Raw genomic sequence first — 21306 nt, 5'->3', positions numbered from 1 at the left:
ATTAACTACACATGGTGTGATTGTGATAACATACAGAAACTCAAGTCCTTTTGTTCACCCGACCTAGAATACCTCACAATCAAATGCAGAAGGTATTACCTCCCAAGATAATTCTCTACGGTTATAGCCACAGCTGTGTATATTCCCCCTCAAGCCGAAACCTCAACCATTCCTCAAGGAACTACACTGAACTTCATGCAAACCGGAAACCACATATACTGAGGCCACATTTATTGTAGCTGGGGATTTTAACAAAGCAAATTTGAGGAAAACGCTACCGAAGTTCTAGCAACACATTGACTGTAGTACTCGCGTAGGAAAAACACTAGACCACTGCTACTCGCCTTTTTGATAGGCCTACAAGGCCCTCCCCCGCTCCCCCTTTGCAAATCAGATTAAGACTATATTTTGCTCCTCCCTTCCTATAGGCAGAAACTCAAACAGGAAGTACCCGTGCTAAGGTCTATTCAATGCTGGTCTGACCAATCGGAATCCATGCTTCAAGATTGTTTTGATCACGCCGACTGGGATAAAAACTGTGGATAGATGACAGCATTCACACAAAACTGAAAGAGCAAACCATCGCATTTAACCATGGTAAGGTGACAGGGAATATGGTTGAATACAAACAGTGTAGTTATTCCCTCTGTAAGTCAATCAAACAGGCAAAATGTCAGTACAGAGACAAAGTGGCGTTGCAATTCAACGTCTCAGACACAAGACGTATGTGGCAGGGTCTACAGACAATCACAGATTACAAAGGGAGAACCAGCCACGTTACGGACACCAACGTCTTGCTCCCAGACATCTAAACACAATATTTGTCTACTTTGAGGATAACACAGTGCCACCGACGCCACCCATTCCAAAGGACTGTAGGTTCTCGTTCTCCGTGGCCAAAGTGAGTTAGACATTTAAGCGCATTAACCCTCTCATGGCTGCTGGCCCAGAAGGCATCCCTAGCCACGTAGACCAGCTGGCTGCGTAGACCAGAGCATGCTGTAGACCAGCTGGCTGGAGTGTTTACGGACATATTCAATCTCTCCCTATTCCAGTCTGCTGTCCTCACTTGCTTCAAGATGTCCACCATTGTTCCTGTACCCAAGAAAGCAAAGGTAACTGAACTAAATTACTATTGCCCCGTAGCACTCACTTCTGTCATCATGAAGTGCTTTGAGTGGCTAGTTTACCTGACACCCTAGACCCAATTCAATTTGTTTACCACCGCAATAGATCCACAGACGATGCAATCGCCATCGCACGGCACAATGGCCTATACCATCTGGACAAGAGGAATATCTAGGTCAGAATGCTGTTTGTTGACTATGGCGCCATAGTAACCTCCAAGCTCATCATTAAGCTCGGAGCCCTGGGTCTGAACCCCGCCCTGTGCAACTGGGTCCTGGACCTCCTGACGGGCCGCCCCAAGGTGGTGAAGGTAGGAAACAAGACCTCCACTTCACTGATCCTCAACACAGGGGCAACACAAGAGTGTGTGCTCAGCCCCCTCCTGTACTCCCTGTTCACCCATGACTGCGTGGCCACACACACCTCCAACTCAATCGTCAAATTTGCAGACGACACAACAGTAGTAGGCCTGATTACCAACAATGATGAAACAGCCTACAGAGAGGAGGTGAGAGCCTTGGTGGAGTGGTGCCTGGAAAATAACGTCTCCCTCAAAGTTAACAAAACAAAGAAGCTGATCGTGGACTTCAGGAAACAGCAGAGGGAGCACCCCCCTATCCACATCGACGGGACAGTAGTGGAGAAGGTGGAATGTTTTAAGTTGCTCTGCATACACATCACTGACAATCTGAAAAGGTCCACCCACAAAGACAGTGTGGTAAAGAAGGCGCAACAGCGCCTCTTCAACCTCAGGAGGCTGAAGAAATTTGGCTTGGCCCCTAAGACCCTCAGAAACTTTTACAGATGCACAATTGAGAGCATCCTGTTGGACTGTTTCACTGCCTGGTACGGCAACTACACCGCCCGCAAACGCAGAGCTCTCCAGAGGGTGGTGCGGTCTGCCCAACGTATCACCGGGGCCACATGACCTGCCCTCCAGGATACCTGCAGCACCCGATGTCACAGGAAGCCCAAAAAGATCATCAAGGACATTAACCACCTGAGCCACAGCCTGTTCACCCCACTATCATCCAGAAGGCGAGGTCAGTACAAGTGCATCAAAGCTGGGACCGAGAGACAGAAAAATCGCTTCTATCTCAAGGCCATCAGACTGTCAAATAGCCATCACTAGGAGGCTACCACCCGGCTACTCAACCCTGCACCTTAGAGGCTGCTGCCGTATTTACATAGACATGGAATCACTAGTCACTTTAAAAAATTTTACATACTGCTTTACTCATCTCATACACTGTATTCTATTCCACTGTAGTTTAGTCAATGCCACTCCGACATAGCTCAACCTAATATTTACAGTTGAAGTTTGCATGCACTTAGGTTGGAGTCATTAAAACTCGTTTTTCAACCACTCCACAAATTTCTTGCTAACAAACTTTAGTTTTGGCAAGTCAGTTAGGACATCTACTTTGTGCATGATACAAGTCATTTTTCCAACAATTGTTTTCAGACAGATTATTTCACTTATAATTCACAGTATCACAATTCCAGTGGGTCAGAAGTTTACATACACTAAGTTGAATGTGCCTTTAAACAGCTTGGAAAATTACTGAAAATGATGTCATGGCTTTAGAAGCTTCTGATAGGCTAATTGACATAATTTGAGTCAATTGGAGCTGTACCTGTGGATGTATTTCAAGGCCTACCTTCAAACTCAGTGCCTCTTTGCTTGACATCATGGGAAAATCAAAAGAAATCAGCCAAGACCACAGAAAAAAATTGGAGACCTCCTCAAGTCTGGTTTGTCCTTGAGAGCAATTTCCAAATGCCTGAATGTACCACATTCATCTGTACAAACAACAGTACGCAAGTATAAACACCATGGGACCATGCAGCCGTCATACCACTCAGGAAGGAGACGTGTTCTGTCTCCTAGAGATGAACATACTTTGGTGCGAAAAGTGCAAATCAATCCCAGAACAACAGCAAAGGACCTTGTGAAGATGCTGGAGGAAACAGGTGCAAAATTATCTATATCCACAGTAAAACAAGTCCTATATCGACATAACTTGAAAGGCTGCTCAGCAAGGAAGAAGCCACTGCTCCAAAACCACCGTAAAAAAAAGCCAGACTACGGTTTGCAACTGCACATGGGGAGAAAGATCATACTTTTTTGAGAAATGTCCTCTGGTCTGATGAAACAAATATAGAACTGTTTGACCATAATGACCATCGTCATGTTTGGAGGAAAAATGGGGAGGCTTGCAAGCCGAAGAACACCATCCCAACCGCGAAGCATGGCTTCGCATAGCTTCAGCGTGTAAATCATCTCGAAAGATGTGTCGGCATCGAGTAATTGTCTCTGGCCCCCTCCCAGTTAGTGGGAGTGATGAGCTCTACAGCAGTCTCACAACTCAATCGCTGGTTGAAAACTGTTTTCTGCCCCTCCCAAAAGATAGAATTTGTAGATAATTGGACCTCTTTCTGGGACTCACCCACAAACAGGACCAAGCCTGACCTGCTGAGGAGTGACGGACTCCATCCTAGCTGGAGGGGTGCTCTCATCTTATCTACCAACATAGACAGGGTTCTAACTCCTCTAGCTCCACAATGAAATAGGGTGCAGGTCAGGCAGCAGGTTGTTAGCCAGCCTGCCAGCATAGTGGAGTCTGCCACTAGCACAGTCAGTGTAGTCAGCTCAGCTATCCCCATTGAGACCGTGTCTGTGCCTCGGCCTAGGTTGGGCAAAACTAAACATGGCGGTGTTCGCCTTAGCAATCTCACTAGGATAAAGACCTCCTCCATTCCTGTCATTATTGAAAGAGATCATGATACCTCACATCTAAAAATAGGGCTACTTAATGTTAGATCCCTTACTTCAAAGGCAATTATAGTCAATGAACTATTCACTGATCATAATCTTGATGTGATTGGCCTGACTGAAAAATGGCTTAAGCCTGATGAATTTACTGTGTTAAATGAGGCCTCACCTCCTGGCTACACTAGTGACCATATCCCCTGTGCATCCCGCAAAACCGGAGGTGTTGCTAACATTTACGATAGCAAATTTCAATTTACAAAAAAAAAATGACGTTTTCGTCTTTTGAGCTTCTAGTCATGAAATCTATGCAGCCTACTCAATCACTTGTATAGCTACTGTTTACAGGCCTCCTGGGCCATATACAGCATTCCTCATTGAGTTCCCTGAATTCCTATCGGACCTTGTAGTCATAGCAGATAATATTCTAATCTTTGGTGACTTTAATATTCACATGGAAAAGTCCACAGACCCACTCCAAAAGGCTTTCGGAGCCATCATCGACTCAGTGGGTTTTGTCCAACATGTCTCTGGACCTACTCACTGTCACAGTCATACTCTGGACCTAGTTTTGTCCCATGGAATAAATGTTGTGGATATTAATGTTTTTCCTCATAATCCTGGACTATCGGACCACCATTTTATTACGTTTGCAATTGCAACAAATAATCTGCTCAGACCCCAACCAAGGAACATCAAAAGTCGTGCTATAAATTCACAGACAACACAAAGATTCCTTGATGTCCTTCCAGACTCCCTCTGTCTACCCAAGGATGCCAGAGGACAAAAATCAGTTAACCACCTAATTGAGGAACTCAATTTAACCTTGCGCAATACCCTAGATGCAGTTGCACCCCTAAAAACTAAAAACATTTCTCATAAGAAACTAGCTCACTGGTATACAGAAAATACCCGAGCTCTGAAGCAAGCTTCCAGAAAATTGGAACGGAAATGGCGCCACACCAAACTGGAAGTCTTCTGACTAGCTTGGAAAGACAGTACCGTGCAGTATCAAAGAGCCCTTACTGCTGCTCAATCATCCTATTTTTCCTACTTAATTGAGGAAAATTCCTTTTTGATATTGTCGCAAAGCTAACTAAAAAGCAGCATTCCCCAAGAGAGGATGGCTTTCACTTCAGCAGTAATAAATTCATGAACTTCTTTGAGGAAAAGATCATGATTATTAGAAAGTAAATTACAGACTCCTCTTTAAATCTGCGTATTCCATCAAAGCTCAGTTGTCCTGAGTCTGCACAACTCTGCCAGGACCTAGGATCAAGAGAGACACTCAAGTGTTTTAGTACTATATCTCTTGACACAATGATGAAAATAATCATGGCCTCGAAACCTTCAAGCTGCATACTGGACCCTATTCCAACTAAACTACTGAAAGAGCTGCTTCCTGTGCTTGGCCTTCCTATGTTGAACATAATAAACGGCTCTCTATCCACCGGATGTGTACCAAACTCACTAAAAGTGGCAGTAATAAAGCCTCTCTTGAAAAAGCCAAACCTTGACCCAGAAAATATAAAAAACTATCGGCCTATATCGAATCTTCCATTCCTCTCAAAATTTTTAGAAAAGGCTGTTGCGCAGCAACTCACTGCCTTCCTGAAGACAAACAATGTATACGAAATGCTTCAGTCTGGTTTTAGACCCCATCATAGCACTGAGACTGCACTTGTGAAGGAGGTAAATTACCTTTTAATGGCGTCAGACCGAGGCTCTGCATCTGTCCTCGTGCTCCTAGACCTTAGTGCTGCTTTTGATATCATCGATCACCACATTCTTTTGGAGAGATTGGAAACCCAAATTGGTCTACACGGACAAGTTCTGGCCTGGTTTAGATCTTATCTGTCGGAAAGATTTCAGTTTGTCTCTGTGAATGGTTTGTCCTCTGACAAATCAACTGTAAATGTTGGTGTTCCTCAAGGTTCCGTTTTAGGACCACTATTGTTTTCACTATATATTTGACATCTTGGGGATGTCATTCGAAAACATAATGTTAACTTTCACTGCTATGCGGATGACACACAGCTGTACATTTCAATGAAACATGGTGAAGCCCAAAAATTGCCCTCGCTAGAAGCATGTGTTTCAGACATAAGGAAGTGGATGGCTGCAAACTGTCTACTTTTCCTTTTAAACTCGGGCAAAACAGAGATGCTTGTTCTAGGTCCCAAGAAACAAAGAGGTCTTCTGTTGAATCTAACAATTAATCTTAATGGTTGTACAGTCGTCTCACATAAAACTGTGAAGGACCTCGGCGTTACTCTGGATCCTGATCTCTCTTTTGAAGAACATATCAAGACTGTTTCAAGGACAGCTTTTTTTCCATCTACGTAACATTGCAAAAATCAGAAACTTTCTGTCCAAAAATTATGCAGAAAAATTAATCCATGCTTTTGTCACTTCTAGGTTAGACTTCTGCAATGCTCTACTTTCCGGCTACCTAGACAAAGCACTAGATAAACTTCAGTTAGTGCTAAATATGGCTGCTAGAACCCTGACTAGAACCAAAAAATTTGATCATATTACTCCAGTGCTAGCCTCCTGGCTTTCTGTCAAGACAAGGCCTGATTTCAAGGTTTTACTGCTAACCTACAAAGTATTACATGGACTTGCTCCTACCTATCTCTCTGATTTGGTCCTGCCGTACATACCTACACGTACGCTACGGTCTCAAGACGCAGGCCTCCTAATTGTCCCTAGAATTTCTAAGCAAACAGCTGGAAGCAGGGCTTTCTCCTATAGAGCTCCATTTTTATGGAATGGTCTGCCTAACATGTGAGAGACGCAAACTCGGTCTCAACCTTTAAGTCTTTACCGAAGACTCATCTCTTCAGTGGGTCATATGATTGAGTGTAGTCTGGCCCAGGAGTGTGAAGGTGAACGGAAAGGCTCTGGAGCAACGAACCGCCCTTGCTGGGATTCTCTGCCTCTAACCCTATTACAGGGGCTGAGTCACTGGCTTACTAGGGCTCTTTCATACCGTCCCTACGAGGGGTGCGTCACTTGAGTGGGTTGAGTCACTGATGTGATCTTCCTGTCTGGGTTGACGTCCCCCCCTTGGGTTGTGCCGTGGCGGAGATCTTTGTGGGCTATACTCGGCCTTGTCTCAGGATGGTAAGTTGGTGGTTGAAGATATCCCTCTAGTGGTGTGCGGGCTGTGCTTTGGCAAAGTGGGTGGGGTTATATCCTTCCTGTTTGGCCCTGTCCGGGGGTGTCATCGGATGGGGCCACAGTGTCTCCTGACCCCTCCTGTCTCAGCCTTCAGTATTTATGCTGCAGTAGTTTATGTGTCGGGGGGCTAGGGTCAGTTTGGAGTCTGGAGTACTTCTCCTGTCCTATCCGGTGTCCTGTGTGAATTTAAGTATGCTCTCTCTAATTCTCTATTTCTCTCTTTCTTTCTCTCTCTCTGAGGACCTGAGCCCTAGGATCATGCCTCAGGATTACCTGACATGATGACTCCTTGCTGTCCCCAGTCCACCTGGCCATGCTGCTGCTCCAGTTTCAACTGTTCTGCCTGTGATTATTATTATTTGACCATGCTGGTCATTTATGAACATTTGAACATCTTGGCCATGTTCTGTTATAATCTCCACCCGGCACAGCCAGAAGAGGACTGGCCACCCCACATAGCCTGGTTCCTCTCTAGGTTTCTTCCTAGGTTTTGGCCTTTCTAGGGAGTTTTTCCTAGCCACCGTGCTTCTACACCTGCATTGCTTGCTGTTTGGGGTTTTAGGCTGGGTTTCTGTACAGCACTTTGAGATATCAGCTGATGTTCGAAGGGCTATATAAATAAATTTGATTTTGATTTGATTTGATTTCGATACTACTGCACCTTTGGAGCTAGGAACACAAGCATTTTGCTACATCCGCAATAACATCTGCTAAATATGTGTATGTGACCAATACAATTTGATTTGATCTGTTGGTTGGCTGTCAGTCTACATTGCAATTTAATTTGACGTAAAAAGTGACAGATTCTCAGATCAGATGACTGAGGTTGGTCAATGCATTCAATGGTCAACTGTCAGTCTGGAAGTGTCTGACTGGACTTACAGAGCCTTGTCAAGAAGGTCTTGTTTCTCCTGTAACTCTTGCTTCAAGCTCTCCACTTCTACCTTCAACTCGATGTTCTGGAACACAGGGAGAATAGAACACGAAATCAGACTGGAATTATGTTTGATAGAAAAAATGACATCATCAATATTGTCGTCGTTGTCAACGTCATCACCATTATCATCATCATCATCCTCAACCACATCATAACGATTCAACTCAGAAGACAAGGAATATCAAATAGAAACTTTAAAACAAGTCAATGAAGTCATAGAAACTCAAAGAAGTGCAGGCACCATTAGTACAATTAGTGTAAAACACAGGAAGAGAGTAGAGGACAGGCTCATTGTAATGGCTGGAATGGAATTAATAGAATGGTTTCAAACACATCAAAACGTATGGAAACCACGTTTGACTCTGATCCATTAATTCCATTCCACCCATTACAATGAGCCCGTCTTCCTGTATCTCCTCCCACCAGCCTCCACTGACTTGTACTGCCTTGCAAAGACCCCTGATGCCCAGAGGAACAGTATACCCTATTACTCTCCTGGAAACTCCTGCCTTCCAAATGCACCTAGTGCTTGTCCTGTACAGTATCCAGTGTCTTCCATCCCCCTCCAACACCATCCCACAGCTAGCCAGCAACAGCAACCCTACACGCACAACCTGTCCTCTCTCCTTCTCACCCACAACCCCCAAATACCTTCACCATCTACACCTGATCCCCACACCCCTCCTATGCTGCATCAATTTTCCTCCTTCCCTCCCCCTCTCTCTGCTGTATCAATCAGAGTGGTGTGGTGTGCATACGTAACATTAGCAGGGAACATGGTTCTCTCCTGTCACAGATGTTATATTTTATGATGGGACAGGCTGCCAGGAAACCCAAACTTTTTGGAGGTTACCAAAAATCTATAATGTCCTGTCCATTGCAGACTTTACTTGAAACCTATCAAAGTTGAACAAAGAATGCATATCAATTCATAGAATAAACATGTATCAATCTGTACTGGTCCCAGATCTGTTAGAGATCTTTCTAACATCAGCTCTTTGCCACATCTCACACCAGTGCAAAGCTCATTTTTATTACATCCTTTATTTAACTAGGCAAGTCAGTTAAGAACAAATTTTTATTTACAATGACGGCCTACACCGGCCAAACCTGGACGACACTGGGCCAATTGTGCACCGCTCTATGGGACTCCCAATAACAGCCGGTTGTGATACAGCCTGGACTCGAACCAGGGTGTCTGTAGTGACCGCTCTAGCACTGAGATGCAGTGCCTTAGACCGCTGCACCACTCAGGAGCTAGTACAGGTTACAAAACGTATCCAGGGCTTTCAACAGCCCTGGTTCCATTGCCAAACATACATTTTAATAGGCTACTGTGTAAATACAACATAAAGTTATTATATTTTCATCATTATAAAGGTAAAATGTCATTCCCCTCACCTCACAATGGAGGGTAACTAACTGTTAGGCTCACATACTTAAACCAGGGGGAAAGCAGAGCATCTCTGGGGCTTATACCAGGGGTCAGGGGTTAAAGTACACACCTTGGTTATTTGCTCTGACAGGCACAGTGAACCAGAATAGGGTTCTGAGCTAGGACAGGTGTCACGCCCTGACCTTAGATATCTCAGTTGTTCTATATATTTTGGTTAGGTCAGGGTGTGACTAGGGTGGGTACTCTAGTTTTTCTATGTCTAGGGTTTTTGTATGTCTAGGGGTTTTTGTATGTCTATGTTGGCCTGATATGGTTCCCAATCAGAGACAGCTGTCAATCTCTGATTGGGGATCATATTTATGTAGCCATTTTCCTCAATTGTGTTGTGGGATCTTGTCTATGTATAGTTGCCTGTCAGCACTATTTGTATAGCGTCAGGTTTCGTTTGGTTGTTTGTTGTTTTGTTCAGTGAGTTTCGATTTATTAAAATTGTGTGGAACTTTGTCCGATCCTTACGACGAACGTGACAACAGGGCCTTTAGGATAGGGATTTGGGATATGGAAAATGGATTGGCAATGTGACTGGGAATTAATGGTGAGGTTCAATTGTCCGGTTGTGACCCTGGACAGGGATAAGACACTACCGTCTCTCTCTCTTTCTTTCGTGTTATTGTTGCTTATCTCTGTCCTCTTTCTCTTATCTCTCTTTTCACTCTCTGAAATTTAAACTGTATCCTATTCTCACTTTTTCTCTCAATATTTTCTATTCCATTTCTCTCATTTCCTGTCTCCCACATCCTTCCATCTCTCTCACTCTGTCAGACCTGTATGTAGTATTATAGTTCTTCCCCCAGTCTATTGACCTTTAGAATCTGCTCTGTCTTCTAGCCAGAGAGGTATTCCAGTTCATCACACCTTCATAGCAAAACTATCTGTCTGTCCTTAACACTCACACTGACCCTGGATACATGTGCGCACACACAGAGTAAGCAGACCCCACAGTGCACGTGTCACTAGAGCTCACCCACACTGAAACTGGCATTTTGGCCTTTTGGACTGGTATTGACAACCGTTAGTTAATGACTACGCTGTGTCCTTGCAGTGTGAAATATAAATCTTATTGATCTTATACATTTTGGAAATACTTCAGCAAAACAAAAGCAATGTTCGTAAGATAACATTTTACATAAACATTTTAGCAATTTAGTAGACATTGTTATCCAGAGAGACTTACAAAGCATCAAAATATATGTGCTCTTACACAGTGTCGCTACAAAAGCCAAAGTCACGTAAACAAATTGAAATTCATTTAAATGCATTTCACATTACTTTTCACATCATTAGTCACTGCTTGACAGACAGTAACCAGGATTTTTTCCTGTTATCCACACAGCTCTAAATATAGGAGTCCATGGTGCACCTGCTATTCCTGCCCCCCCCCCCCCCCCCCCCTCTCCCCGCCCCCTCGGCCCACAGTAACAGTTCCCCTTATAACTAGATATGCACTGGAGTGGTACAAGGCTGCCTGATTGGCCGAGACATGGGGTTAAGAGTATAGTGCTAGGCCTAGTCGCTGACACACACACACCTAGCCATGCAGTCACACACGCATACAGTGGGGTCTGAAATTATTGACACTCTTGATAAAGATGAGCGATAATGACTGTATAAAATATATGATTTAAATACTGACCTATATTGTATGCTCAAAAAAAGTATATATTTTTATACTAATACAATTGCTCAGAGAAAGATATTTTGTTTAACAAGTATTACAAAACTATATCAACAAGGTAGAGGTAAAAATGTTTGACATCCCATAAGATTCTAGGAATATTTGGTCCCATATTCTTAGCACGCAATGCTTACATTAAGCTTGTGACTCTACAAACTTGTTGGATGCATTTGCTGTTTGTTTTGGGTGTGTTTCAGATTATTTTGTGCCCAATAGAAATGAATGGTAAATAATGTAATGTGTCATTTTGGAGCCACTTTTATTGTAAATAAGAATATAATATGTTTCCAAACACTTCCAAATTAATATGGATGCTAACATGATTATGGATGGAATGAATCCTGAATAATGATGAGTGAGAAAGTTACAGAGGGTCAAAGATCATAGCCCCAAGACATGCTAACCTCCCCTGTTATTAGTAATGGTGAGAGGTTAGCATGGGTTGGGGGTATGATCTTTGACCCTCTGTAACTTTCTAAATCATCATTAATCACAATTCAAGTGACTCCATAATAACACAATACATGATTTACCATTAATTTCTATTGGGCACAACATAATCTGAAACGCAACCAAAACTAACTGCAAATTCATATTTCATTGAAATATGCTAGAAATATGAAGCCAAATACTAAACCTTTGACTACTTTATTTATAAGAATCTTTAAGTACCTTTGAAAAAAAAAATGTGTACTTGTTAATCCGAATAATTTTTTATACTGACATGCATGTGTAACCGATGGGAAATGGCTAGCTAGTTAGCGGGGTGCGCGCTAATAGCGTTTCAATCGGTGACGTCACTCGCTCTGAGACTTTGAAGTAGTTGTTCCCCTTTCTCTGCAAGGGCCGCTGCTTTTGTGGAATGATGGGTAACGATGCTTCGAGGGTGACTGTTGTCGATGTGTGCTCGAACCAGGAGCCCAGGTAGGGGTGAGGAGAGGGACGGAAGCTATACTGTTACACATGCACAGATATCGGGATGAAATTAAGCAAGTCAAACCCATTGCAGAAAAACAAATGTGTTGAATAAATTATTGCACTCAAGCTTGGACTATATATAGAAATCCTCTCCCTCCCACTCTGAGCAGGGAGTGTAAACTAAGACAACAGAAACAGTGCCAGGAAATCAACTGAATCAAGCAGATCAACAAAGAAACAATCCCAAGGCCAAATTAACATAATTACTGTATCTGAGACAATGATTCCACCTGGCACAGATGTCATTTCAACATCTGCTTTTAACTTACATTTGGTTGAGTTGTTAACTATCATAAATTCAACGTGAAATCAACAAAACATGTCACCATGTCATTGGATTTAGGTAAAAAGTTGTGTCCAAAAAATACCTAACTCCCTTACGTTGATTACTTTTTTCAAATCCAATCAGTTTTCCCACCTTTATTCAATGTCCTCACATAGATTGTTTTGTTGAAATGAGGTGGAAACAACATTGATTCAACCAGTATTTGTCCAGTGGGAAGTGACAGCATTATCATATGGTCTTGCATGGACTGGGAGTGACACGACCATAGAGATCCTATTAAATGAGACATTCCTAATTCTATGGACATGTAGCGGAAAAAGGATATACTAGCGACTAGTGACTTGCAGGAGCTGAGGCCAGCATGATGACTTCGTCAAGCGTGATGACTCAGTCATGATTTACAGTGGCTTTGCGAAAGTATTCACCCCCTTGACATTTTTCCTATTTTGTTGCCTTACAACCTGGAATTAAAATAGATTTTGGGGTGTTTATCATTTGATTTACACAACATGCCTACCACTTTGAAGATACAAAATATTTGTTATTGTGAAACAAACAAGAAATAAGAAACTTGAGCGTGCAAAACTATTCACCCCCCAAAGTGAATACCTTGTAGAGCCACCTTTTGCAGCAATTACAGCTGCTCGTCTCTTGGAATGTCTCCATAAGCTTGGCACATCTAGCCACTGGGACTTTTGCCCATTCTTCAAGGCAAAACTGCTTCAAGTTGGATGGGTTCCGCTGGTGTACAGCAATCTTTAAGTCATACCACAGATTATCAATTGAATTGAGGTCTGGGCTTTGACTAGGCCATTCCAAGACATTTAAATGTTTCCCCTTAAACCACTCGAGTGTTGCTTTACCAGTATGCTTAGGGTCATTGTCCTGCTGGAAGGTGAACCTCCGTTCCAGTCTCAAATCTCTGGAAGACTGAAACAGATTTCCCTCAAGAATTTTCCTGTATTTAGTGTCATCCATCATTCCTTCAAATCTGACCAGTTTCCCAGTCCCTGCCGATGAAAAACATCCCCACAGCATGATGCTGCCACCACCATGCTTCACTGCGGGGATGGTGTTCTCAGGGTGATGTGTTGGGTTTGTGCCAGACATAGCGTTTTCCTTGATGGCCAAAAAGCTCAATTTTAGTCAGAGTAGCTTCTTCCATATGTTTGGGGAGTCTCCCACATGCCTTCTGGCATACACCAAACGTGTTTGCTTATTTTTTTCTTTAAGCAATGGCTTTATTCTGGCCACTCTTCCATAAAGCCCAGCTCTATGGATTGTACGGCTTAAAGTGGTCCTATGGACAGATACTCCAATCTCCTCTGTGGAGCTTTGCAGCTCCTTCAGGGTTACCTTTGGTCTCTTTGTTGCCTTCCTGATTAATGCCCTCCTTGCCTGGTCCATGATTTTTAGTGGGCGGCTCTTGGCAAGTTTGTTGGTGGTGCCAGAATATATATGTTAAAAGTTTTGGATATTTTTTTATAACCCAACCTGTACTGTACTTCTCCGTGACCAGTTTGGAGAGCTCCTTGGTCTTCATGGTGCAGTTTGTTTGGTGGTGCACCTTGCTTAGTGGTGTTGCAGACTCTGGGGCCTTTCAGAACAGGTCATATACTGAGATCATGTGACAGATTATGTGACACTTAGATTGCACACAGGTGGACTTTATTTAATTAATTATGTGACTTCATAGCAAAGGGGGTGAATACATATGCACGCACCACTTTTACGTAATTTTCTTCATTTCACTTCATCAATTTAGACTATTTTGTGTATGTCTATTACATGAAATCGACATAAAAATCCATTTAAATTACAGGTTGTAATGCAACAAAATAGGAAAAATGCCAAGATGGTGAATACTTTTGCAAGGCACTGTATGAGATAGTTTGGATGGCTGACCATCTGTGGGCTATCACAGGGGTCCATCACACCTGGGGTAATCTCTAGGAAGGGACGTTCCCTTCTCACAGAATGCTGGGAGCGTGGACACCGTTGAAGGTGTGAAGACACAATGAAACGTGAAATTGACTGAATGAATGTTACTGTGTGAATTAAATTGTCATGTTTGGATTGTTTCAAGTGTTCCTGAAGAGCTATAAATGTTGATATGTTTCATTGTGCTGGATTTATTGTTAATTTGTTTATCGGATGGCGGTCAGTTCAAAGAGGGAGCAACACACTCCTATCATTGAGATGAGAGTTGTGATGATTAGATCCAAGAATGCGTGTGTTGCTTTCATGCCTTTTGTTGTAATGTTTTGTGCCATGCAAAGTGATGTTAATTAGACGATATGAGACACTGGGATTTGGCTGGGTTGACACTTTGCTCATGTAGTCGATGTCATTCTCCTGGCGTAGCGTTCCATTACACTATAGTGTGTTTTTATTAATCACCTATAGACTTTTAGATAGTTTGTATCTTGTGGCAACCACCATCGATAAAAGACAGTACTGTGCAGCCGTCTTCATCAACCTGGCCAAGGTTTCCACATTCTTATCGGCAGACTCAATAGCCTCGGTTTCTCAAATGACTGCCTCCCCTGGTTCACCAACTACTTCTCAGATCTAGTTCGGTGTGTCAAATCGGAGGGCCCGTTGTCTGGACCTCTAGCAGTCTCTATGGGGGTGCCACAGGGTTCAATTCTCGGGCCGACTCTTTTCTCTGTATATATCAATGATGTCACTCTTGCTGCTGCTGATTCTCTGATCCACCACACTGTGTTAACAAACCTCCAAACAAGCTTCAATGCCATGCAACACTCCTTCCGTGGCCTCCAACTCCAAGTAAAACTAAATGCATGCTCTTCAACCGATTGCTGTCCGCACCCGCCCAACCAGCATCACTACTCTGGACGGTTCTGACTTAGCATAAGTGAACAACTACAAATACCTAGGTGTCTGGTTAGACTGTAAACTCTCCTTCCAGACTCACATTAAGCATCTCCAATCCAATTTTAAATCTAGAACTGGCTTCCTATTTCGCAAAACAAAGCATCCTTCACTCATGCTGCCAAACATACCCTCGTAGAACTGATTATCCTACCGATCCTTGACTTCGGCGATGTCATTTACAAAATAATCTCCAACACTCTACTCAACAAATTGGATGTAGTCTATCACAGTGCCATCCGTTTGGTCACCAAAGCCCCATGTACTACCCACCACTGCTCTCGTTGGCTGGCCCTCGCTACATATTCGGCACCAAACCCACTGGCTCCAGGTCATCCAGGTCATCTAAGTCTTTGCTAGGTAAAGCCCCACCTTATCTCAGCTCACTGGTCACCATAGCAACACCCACCCATAGCACACGCTCCAGCAGATATATTTCACTGGTCACCCCCAAAGCCAACACTTCCTTTGGCCGCCTTTCCTTCCAGTTCTCTGCTGCCAATGACTGGAACGAATTGCAAAAAATCACTGAAGCTGGAGACTTATATCTCCCTCTCTAACTTTAAGCATCAGCTGTCAGAGCAGCTTACCGATCACTGTACCTGTACACAGCCCATCTGTAAATAGCACACCCAACTGCCTCATCCTCATATTGTTATTTTTGTTGTTGTTGCTTTTATGCACCCTAGTATCTCTACATGCACATCATCATCTGCACATCTATCACTCCAGTGTTAATGCTAAATTGTAATTATTTAGCCTCTATGGCATATTTATTGCCTTACCTCCCTAATCTTACTACATTTGTACACACTGTACATATACTTTTTATATTGTGTTATTGACTGTAGGTTTGTTTATCCCATGTGTAACTCTGTGTTGATGTTTATGTCACACTACTTTGCTTTATCCTGGCCAGGTCGCAGTTATAAATGAGAACTTGTTCTCAACTGGCCTACCTGGTTAAATAAAGGTGATCTGACCTACCTGGTTAAATAAAGGTGATCTGGCCTACCTGGTTAAATAAAGGTGAAATAAAAAATGTATAAAAAATGGAAGACTTCTGGTATGTACTATTTGTCAATTGTATTCTTATTGTGTAACTGTAATAAATATGACTACGTTTAAATGGATACAAACCGTAGTCCTCATACTTCAGAATAATATTCCTTGAATTATTATTTTGTGAATAGTAATTATAATGGTTACTAATGGTAATTATAAACCGGGTGGTTCGAGCAGTGAATGTTGATTGGCTGACAGCCGTGGTATATCAGAACGTACACCACGGGTATTACCCCCTTGGGGGTTTGTGGTATATGGCCAATATACCTTGGATAAGGGCTGTATCCAGATACTCCGCGTTGCATCGTGCTTAAGAACAGCCCTTAGCTGTGGTATATTGGCCATATTCCACACCCCCTCATGCATATTGCTTAATTATAACATGATAAAACATGAAAGTGTCAGTTTGGTCAAACCTCTTTCTACTCAATTAGCTGTGGCATGCACGATAGAGGATGAGTCAGAGCACATTCAGGTGTTGTTTATTTGGATCAGATCAGCCATCTTGTTATTTGGATAAGGTTAGCCATCTTGTTAATTTGGATAAGGTCAGCCATCTTGCTTATTTGAATCATATCAGCCATCTTGTTTGCATGATTCTCAAATCAGAGGTTTACTGATGATCAGGGAGGAGATTAAGGGCTGAAGAATAATGTATTGGAAGAATGTAGACACACACAATCAGACACTCACACACAGATGAAAGCAAGCATGAAAACATACAAACACACACATACAAACACACAGCACATAGCCACGCACATTAATCTCTTTAACTCTCTGGAGTGGTGGCCTATAGGGATTCTGGAGAAGGGACCAATAATGGATTTTACCATTTCCATACGCACCCAGACAACAGCTGGCTCACAGAGTCACCTTACACATACACACACACCAAGAACACACAAACACACACACACACGCACACCCCCACTCACACATACACTATATATACAAAAGTATGTGGACACCCCTTCAAATGAGTGGATTTGGCTATTTCAGCAACACCCCTTTCTGACAGGTGTATGAAATCGAGCACACAGCCATACAATCTCCATAGACCAACATTGGCAGTAGAATGTCTTTACTGAAGAGCTCAGTGACTTTCAATGTAGCACCGTCATAGGATGCCACCTTCCTGACGGTAAAATCTAGGTTTGGCGGATGCCAGGAGGACACCACCTGCCAGAATTCAATTGTAACGTCTGGTGGAGGAGGCATAGTGGTCTGGGGCTGTTTTTCATGGTTTGGGCTAGTTTCTGTGAAGGGAAATCTTAACGCTACAGCAATACAATGACATTCTAGAGCCCTCAAACTCAACTCTGCACCTCAAAGCCAGTTCCACTGCATTTTTTCATTGTTCCCCTCTAATCAGGGACTTATTTAGACCAGTGACACCAGGTTTCTGCAATTAATTAACAGGTAGAACAGAAAAGCAACAGGCTCCAGACCTCTTAGGGTAAGAGTTGAGTGGTGCAGTGGTTAAGGGCACTGTACTTCAGCTTGGCTGACAGCCGTGGTATATTTTTTTGTGCCACCAGAGACTCTGGGTTCGTGCCCAGGCTCTGTCGTAACCGGCTGAGACCGGGAGGTCCGTGGGGCGACACACAATTGGGCTATCGTCGTCCGGGTTAGGGAGGGCATGGCCGGTAGGGATATCCTTGTCTAATCGCAAACCAGCAACACCTGTGGCGGGCTGGGCGCAGTGCGTGCTAACCAAGGTTGCCAGGTGCACGGTGTTTCCTCCGACACATTGGTGCAGCTGGCTTCCGGGTTGGATGCGCGCTGTGTTAAGAAGCAGTGCGCCTTGGTTGGATTGTGTATCGGAGGACGCATGACTTTCAACCTTCGTCTCTCCCGAGCCCGTACGGGAGTTGTAGCGATGAGACAAGATAGTAGCTACTAACAATTGGATACCACGAAATTGGGGAGAAAAAGGGGTAAAAATTTAAAATTTAAAAAAGAGTTGAATACCCTTATTCTAAATTATTTTGTGCTTCCAACTTTGTGGCAACAGTTTGGGGAAGGCCTGCTCCAGTTTCAGCATGACAATTCCGTCGTTCACAAAGCGAGGTCCATACAGAAATAGTTTGTTGAGATCAGCGTGGAAGAACTTGACTGGCATGCACAGAGCCCTGACCTCAACCCCATCAAACACCTTTGGGATAAATTGGAACGCCGACTGTGAGCCAAGCCTAATCGCCCAACATCAGTTGCCGACCTCACTAAGGTTCTTGTGGCTGAGTAGAAACAAATGCCCGTAGCAATGTTCAGACATCTAGTGGAAAGCCTTCCCAGAAGAGTGGAGGCTGTTATAGCAGCAATGTTCAGACATCTAGTGGAAAGCCTTCCCAGAAGAGTGGAGGCTGTTATAGCAGCAATGTTCAGACATCTAGTGGAAAGCCTTCCCAGAAGAGTGGAGGCTGTTATAGCAGCAATGTTCAGACATCTAGTGGAAAGCCTTCCCAGAAGACTGGAGGCTGTTATAGCAGCAATGTTCAGACATCTAGTGGAAAGCCTTCCCAGAAGAGTGGAGGCTGTTATAGCAGAAAAGGGGGGACCAACTCCATGTTAATGCCCATGATTTTGGAATGAGATGTTGGATGAGCCGGTGTCCACATACTTTCGGTAATGTAGTGTATATATGAGCTCACACACCCTCCCCTCACACCCCCTTTTAACATGCATCTCGGAAGTCAGATGAGGCAGCAGGCTACCATCTCATACCCCAGACTGCTGCCCTTTCCCTGGGATTAGGAGCTGTCTGTGTGCCAACCTGAGGGTGAGACCAGCCTAAGAGCGGTGTGTGTGTGTGTGTGTATGCGTGGGTGGGTTCCAAAGGTCCTCACAAGGATAGTAAAAAAGGAAGGAAAAAGGCCCGCACCCAACCCTAACCCACAAATATAGACAATATGCTATAAGCTACAGTCAAAGACTGCAGAACGATTTTTTGACAGGGGTTGCAGGATTGTTTTTTGTTGCCTGATTTTGATATGTTTCTGCTTATAATTTCCTCCATTTTGGAAGGTTATTTTTCAGTAAACATGTCTATAATTAGATACATGTAGCTTCGCTTTTGTCATTATTGTAACGGTTGTTGTCGGGAGAAAGAGAGGACCATGGTGCAGCGTTGTAATTTAATAAAGAATGAATACTGAAACAAAAAACAATACACGACAAACGAACAGTCCTGAACGTGGACCCCACTCCACCATAGTCTTTGTCCGCCTCCTCAACCGCCTCTGTGGCCTCTTTCGAGCGGCGACCCTCGCCGCCGACCTCGGGCTGGGGACCCTAGCAATGGGTCCCGAATGGACGGGAGATTCCGGCAGCACCGGACAGGCGGGAGACTCCTGCAGTGCCTAGCTCATCTCCCACTCCCCAGGTGCTCTCATTTGTTGACTTCTATAACCATAAAGCCTTGGTTTCATGCATGTTAACATTAGAAGCCTACTCCCTAAGTTTGTTTTACTCACTGCTTTAGCACACTCTGCCAACCCGGATGTCTTAGCCGTATCTGAATTCTGGCTTAGGAAAACAACCCAAATCCCTGAAATCTCCATCCCCAACTATAACATTTTCCGCCAAGATAGAACTGCCAAAGGGGGCGGTGTTGCAATCTACTGAAAAGATAGCCTGCAGAGTTCTGTCTTAATATCCAGGTCTGTACCCAAATCAAGCTTCTACTTCTAAAAATGCACCTTTCCAGAAACAAGTCTCTCACTGTTGCCGCTTGCTATAGACCACCCTCTGCCCCCAGCTGTGCCCTCGACACCATATGTGAATTGATTGCCCCCCATCTATCTTCTGAGCTTGTGCTGTTAGGTGACCTAAACTGGGACATGCTTAACACCCCGGCCATCCTACAATCTAAACTTGATGCCCTCAATCTCACACAAATTATCAATGAACCTACCATGTACAACCCCAAATCCGTAAACACAGGCACCCTCATAGATATCATCCTAACTAACTCACCCTCCAAATACACCTGCTGTTTTCAATCAAGATCTCAGCGATCACTGCCTCATTGCCTTCATCCGTAATGGGTCTGCGACCAAACGATCACCCCTCATCACTGTCAAACGCTTCCTAAAACACTTATGCGAGCAGGCCTTTCTAATCGACCTAGCAGGGGTATCCTGGAATGACATTGACCTCATCCCGTCAGTAAAGGATGCCTGGTTATTCTTTAAAAGTGCCTTCCTCACCATCTTAAAAAAGCATGCCCCATTCAAAAAAATGTAGAACTAGGAATAGATTTAGTCCTTGGTTCACTCCAAACCTGTCTGCCCTTGACCAGCACAAAAACATCCTGAGGCGTTCTGCATTAGCATCGAATAGCCCCCGTGATATGCAACTTTTCAGGGAAGTTAGGAACAAATATACACAGGCAGTTAGGAAAGCTAAGGCTAGCTTTTTCAAACTGAAATTTGCATCCTGTAGTACAAACTCCATAAAGTTCTGGGACACCGTAAAGTCCATGGAGAATAAGAGCACTTCCTCCCAGCTGCCCACTGCTCTGAGGCTAGGAAACACTGTTACCACCGATAAACCTACTATAATTGAGAATTTCAATAAGCATTTCTCTACAGCTGGCCATGCTTTCCACCTGGCTACCCCTACCCCGGTAAACAGCCCTGCACCCTCCACAGCAACCCGCCCAAGCCCCCACCATTTCTTCTTCACCCAAATTCAGATAGCTGATGTTCTGAAAGCGCTGCAAAATCTGGACCTCTACAAATCAGCCGGGCTAGACATTCTGGACCCTCTCTTTCTAAAATGATCTGCTGAAATTGTTGCAGCCACTATTACTAGCCGAATAGTTCAACCTCTCTTTCGTATCGTCTGAGATTCCCAAAGATTGGACAGCTGCCGCGGTCATCCCCCTCTTCAAAGGGGTTGACACTCTAGACCCAAACTGCTCCAG

The 21306-nt window shown here is 43.8% G+C and overlaps 1 protein-coding gene across 3 annotated transcripts in view; it reads right to left on the bottom strand.

The window, feature by feature from the left end:
• LOC110530721 (myomegalin) overlaps positions 1-21306 on the bottom strand; it is a 120414-nt gene that overhangs the window by 80536 nt on the left and 18572 nt on the right. For all 3 annotated transcript variants that reach the window (XM_036986401.1, XM_036986399.1, XM_036986403.1), the window contains exon 5: positions 7967-8043. In XM_036986401.1, the coding sequence (XP_036842296.1) occupies positions 7967-8043 (77 nt within the window). The remainder of the gene's footprint in view (positions 1-7966; positions 8044-21306) is intronic.

This window comes from Oncorhynchus mykiss, chromosome 8, assembly GCF_013265735.2.
Source record: "Oncorhynchus mykiss isolate Arlee chromosome 8, USDA_OmykA_1.1, whole genome shotgun sequence".
NCBI classification, from domain to species: domain Eukaryota; kingdom Metazoa; phylum Chordata; class Actinopteri; order Salmoniformes; family Salmonidae; genus Oncorhynchus; species Oncorhynchus mykiss.
The sequence above is the reverse complement of the archived record's forward strand: the minus strand, read 5'-3'. Positions and strand labels throughout refer to the sequence as shown.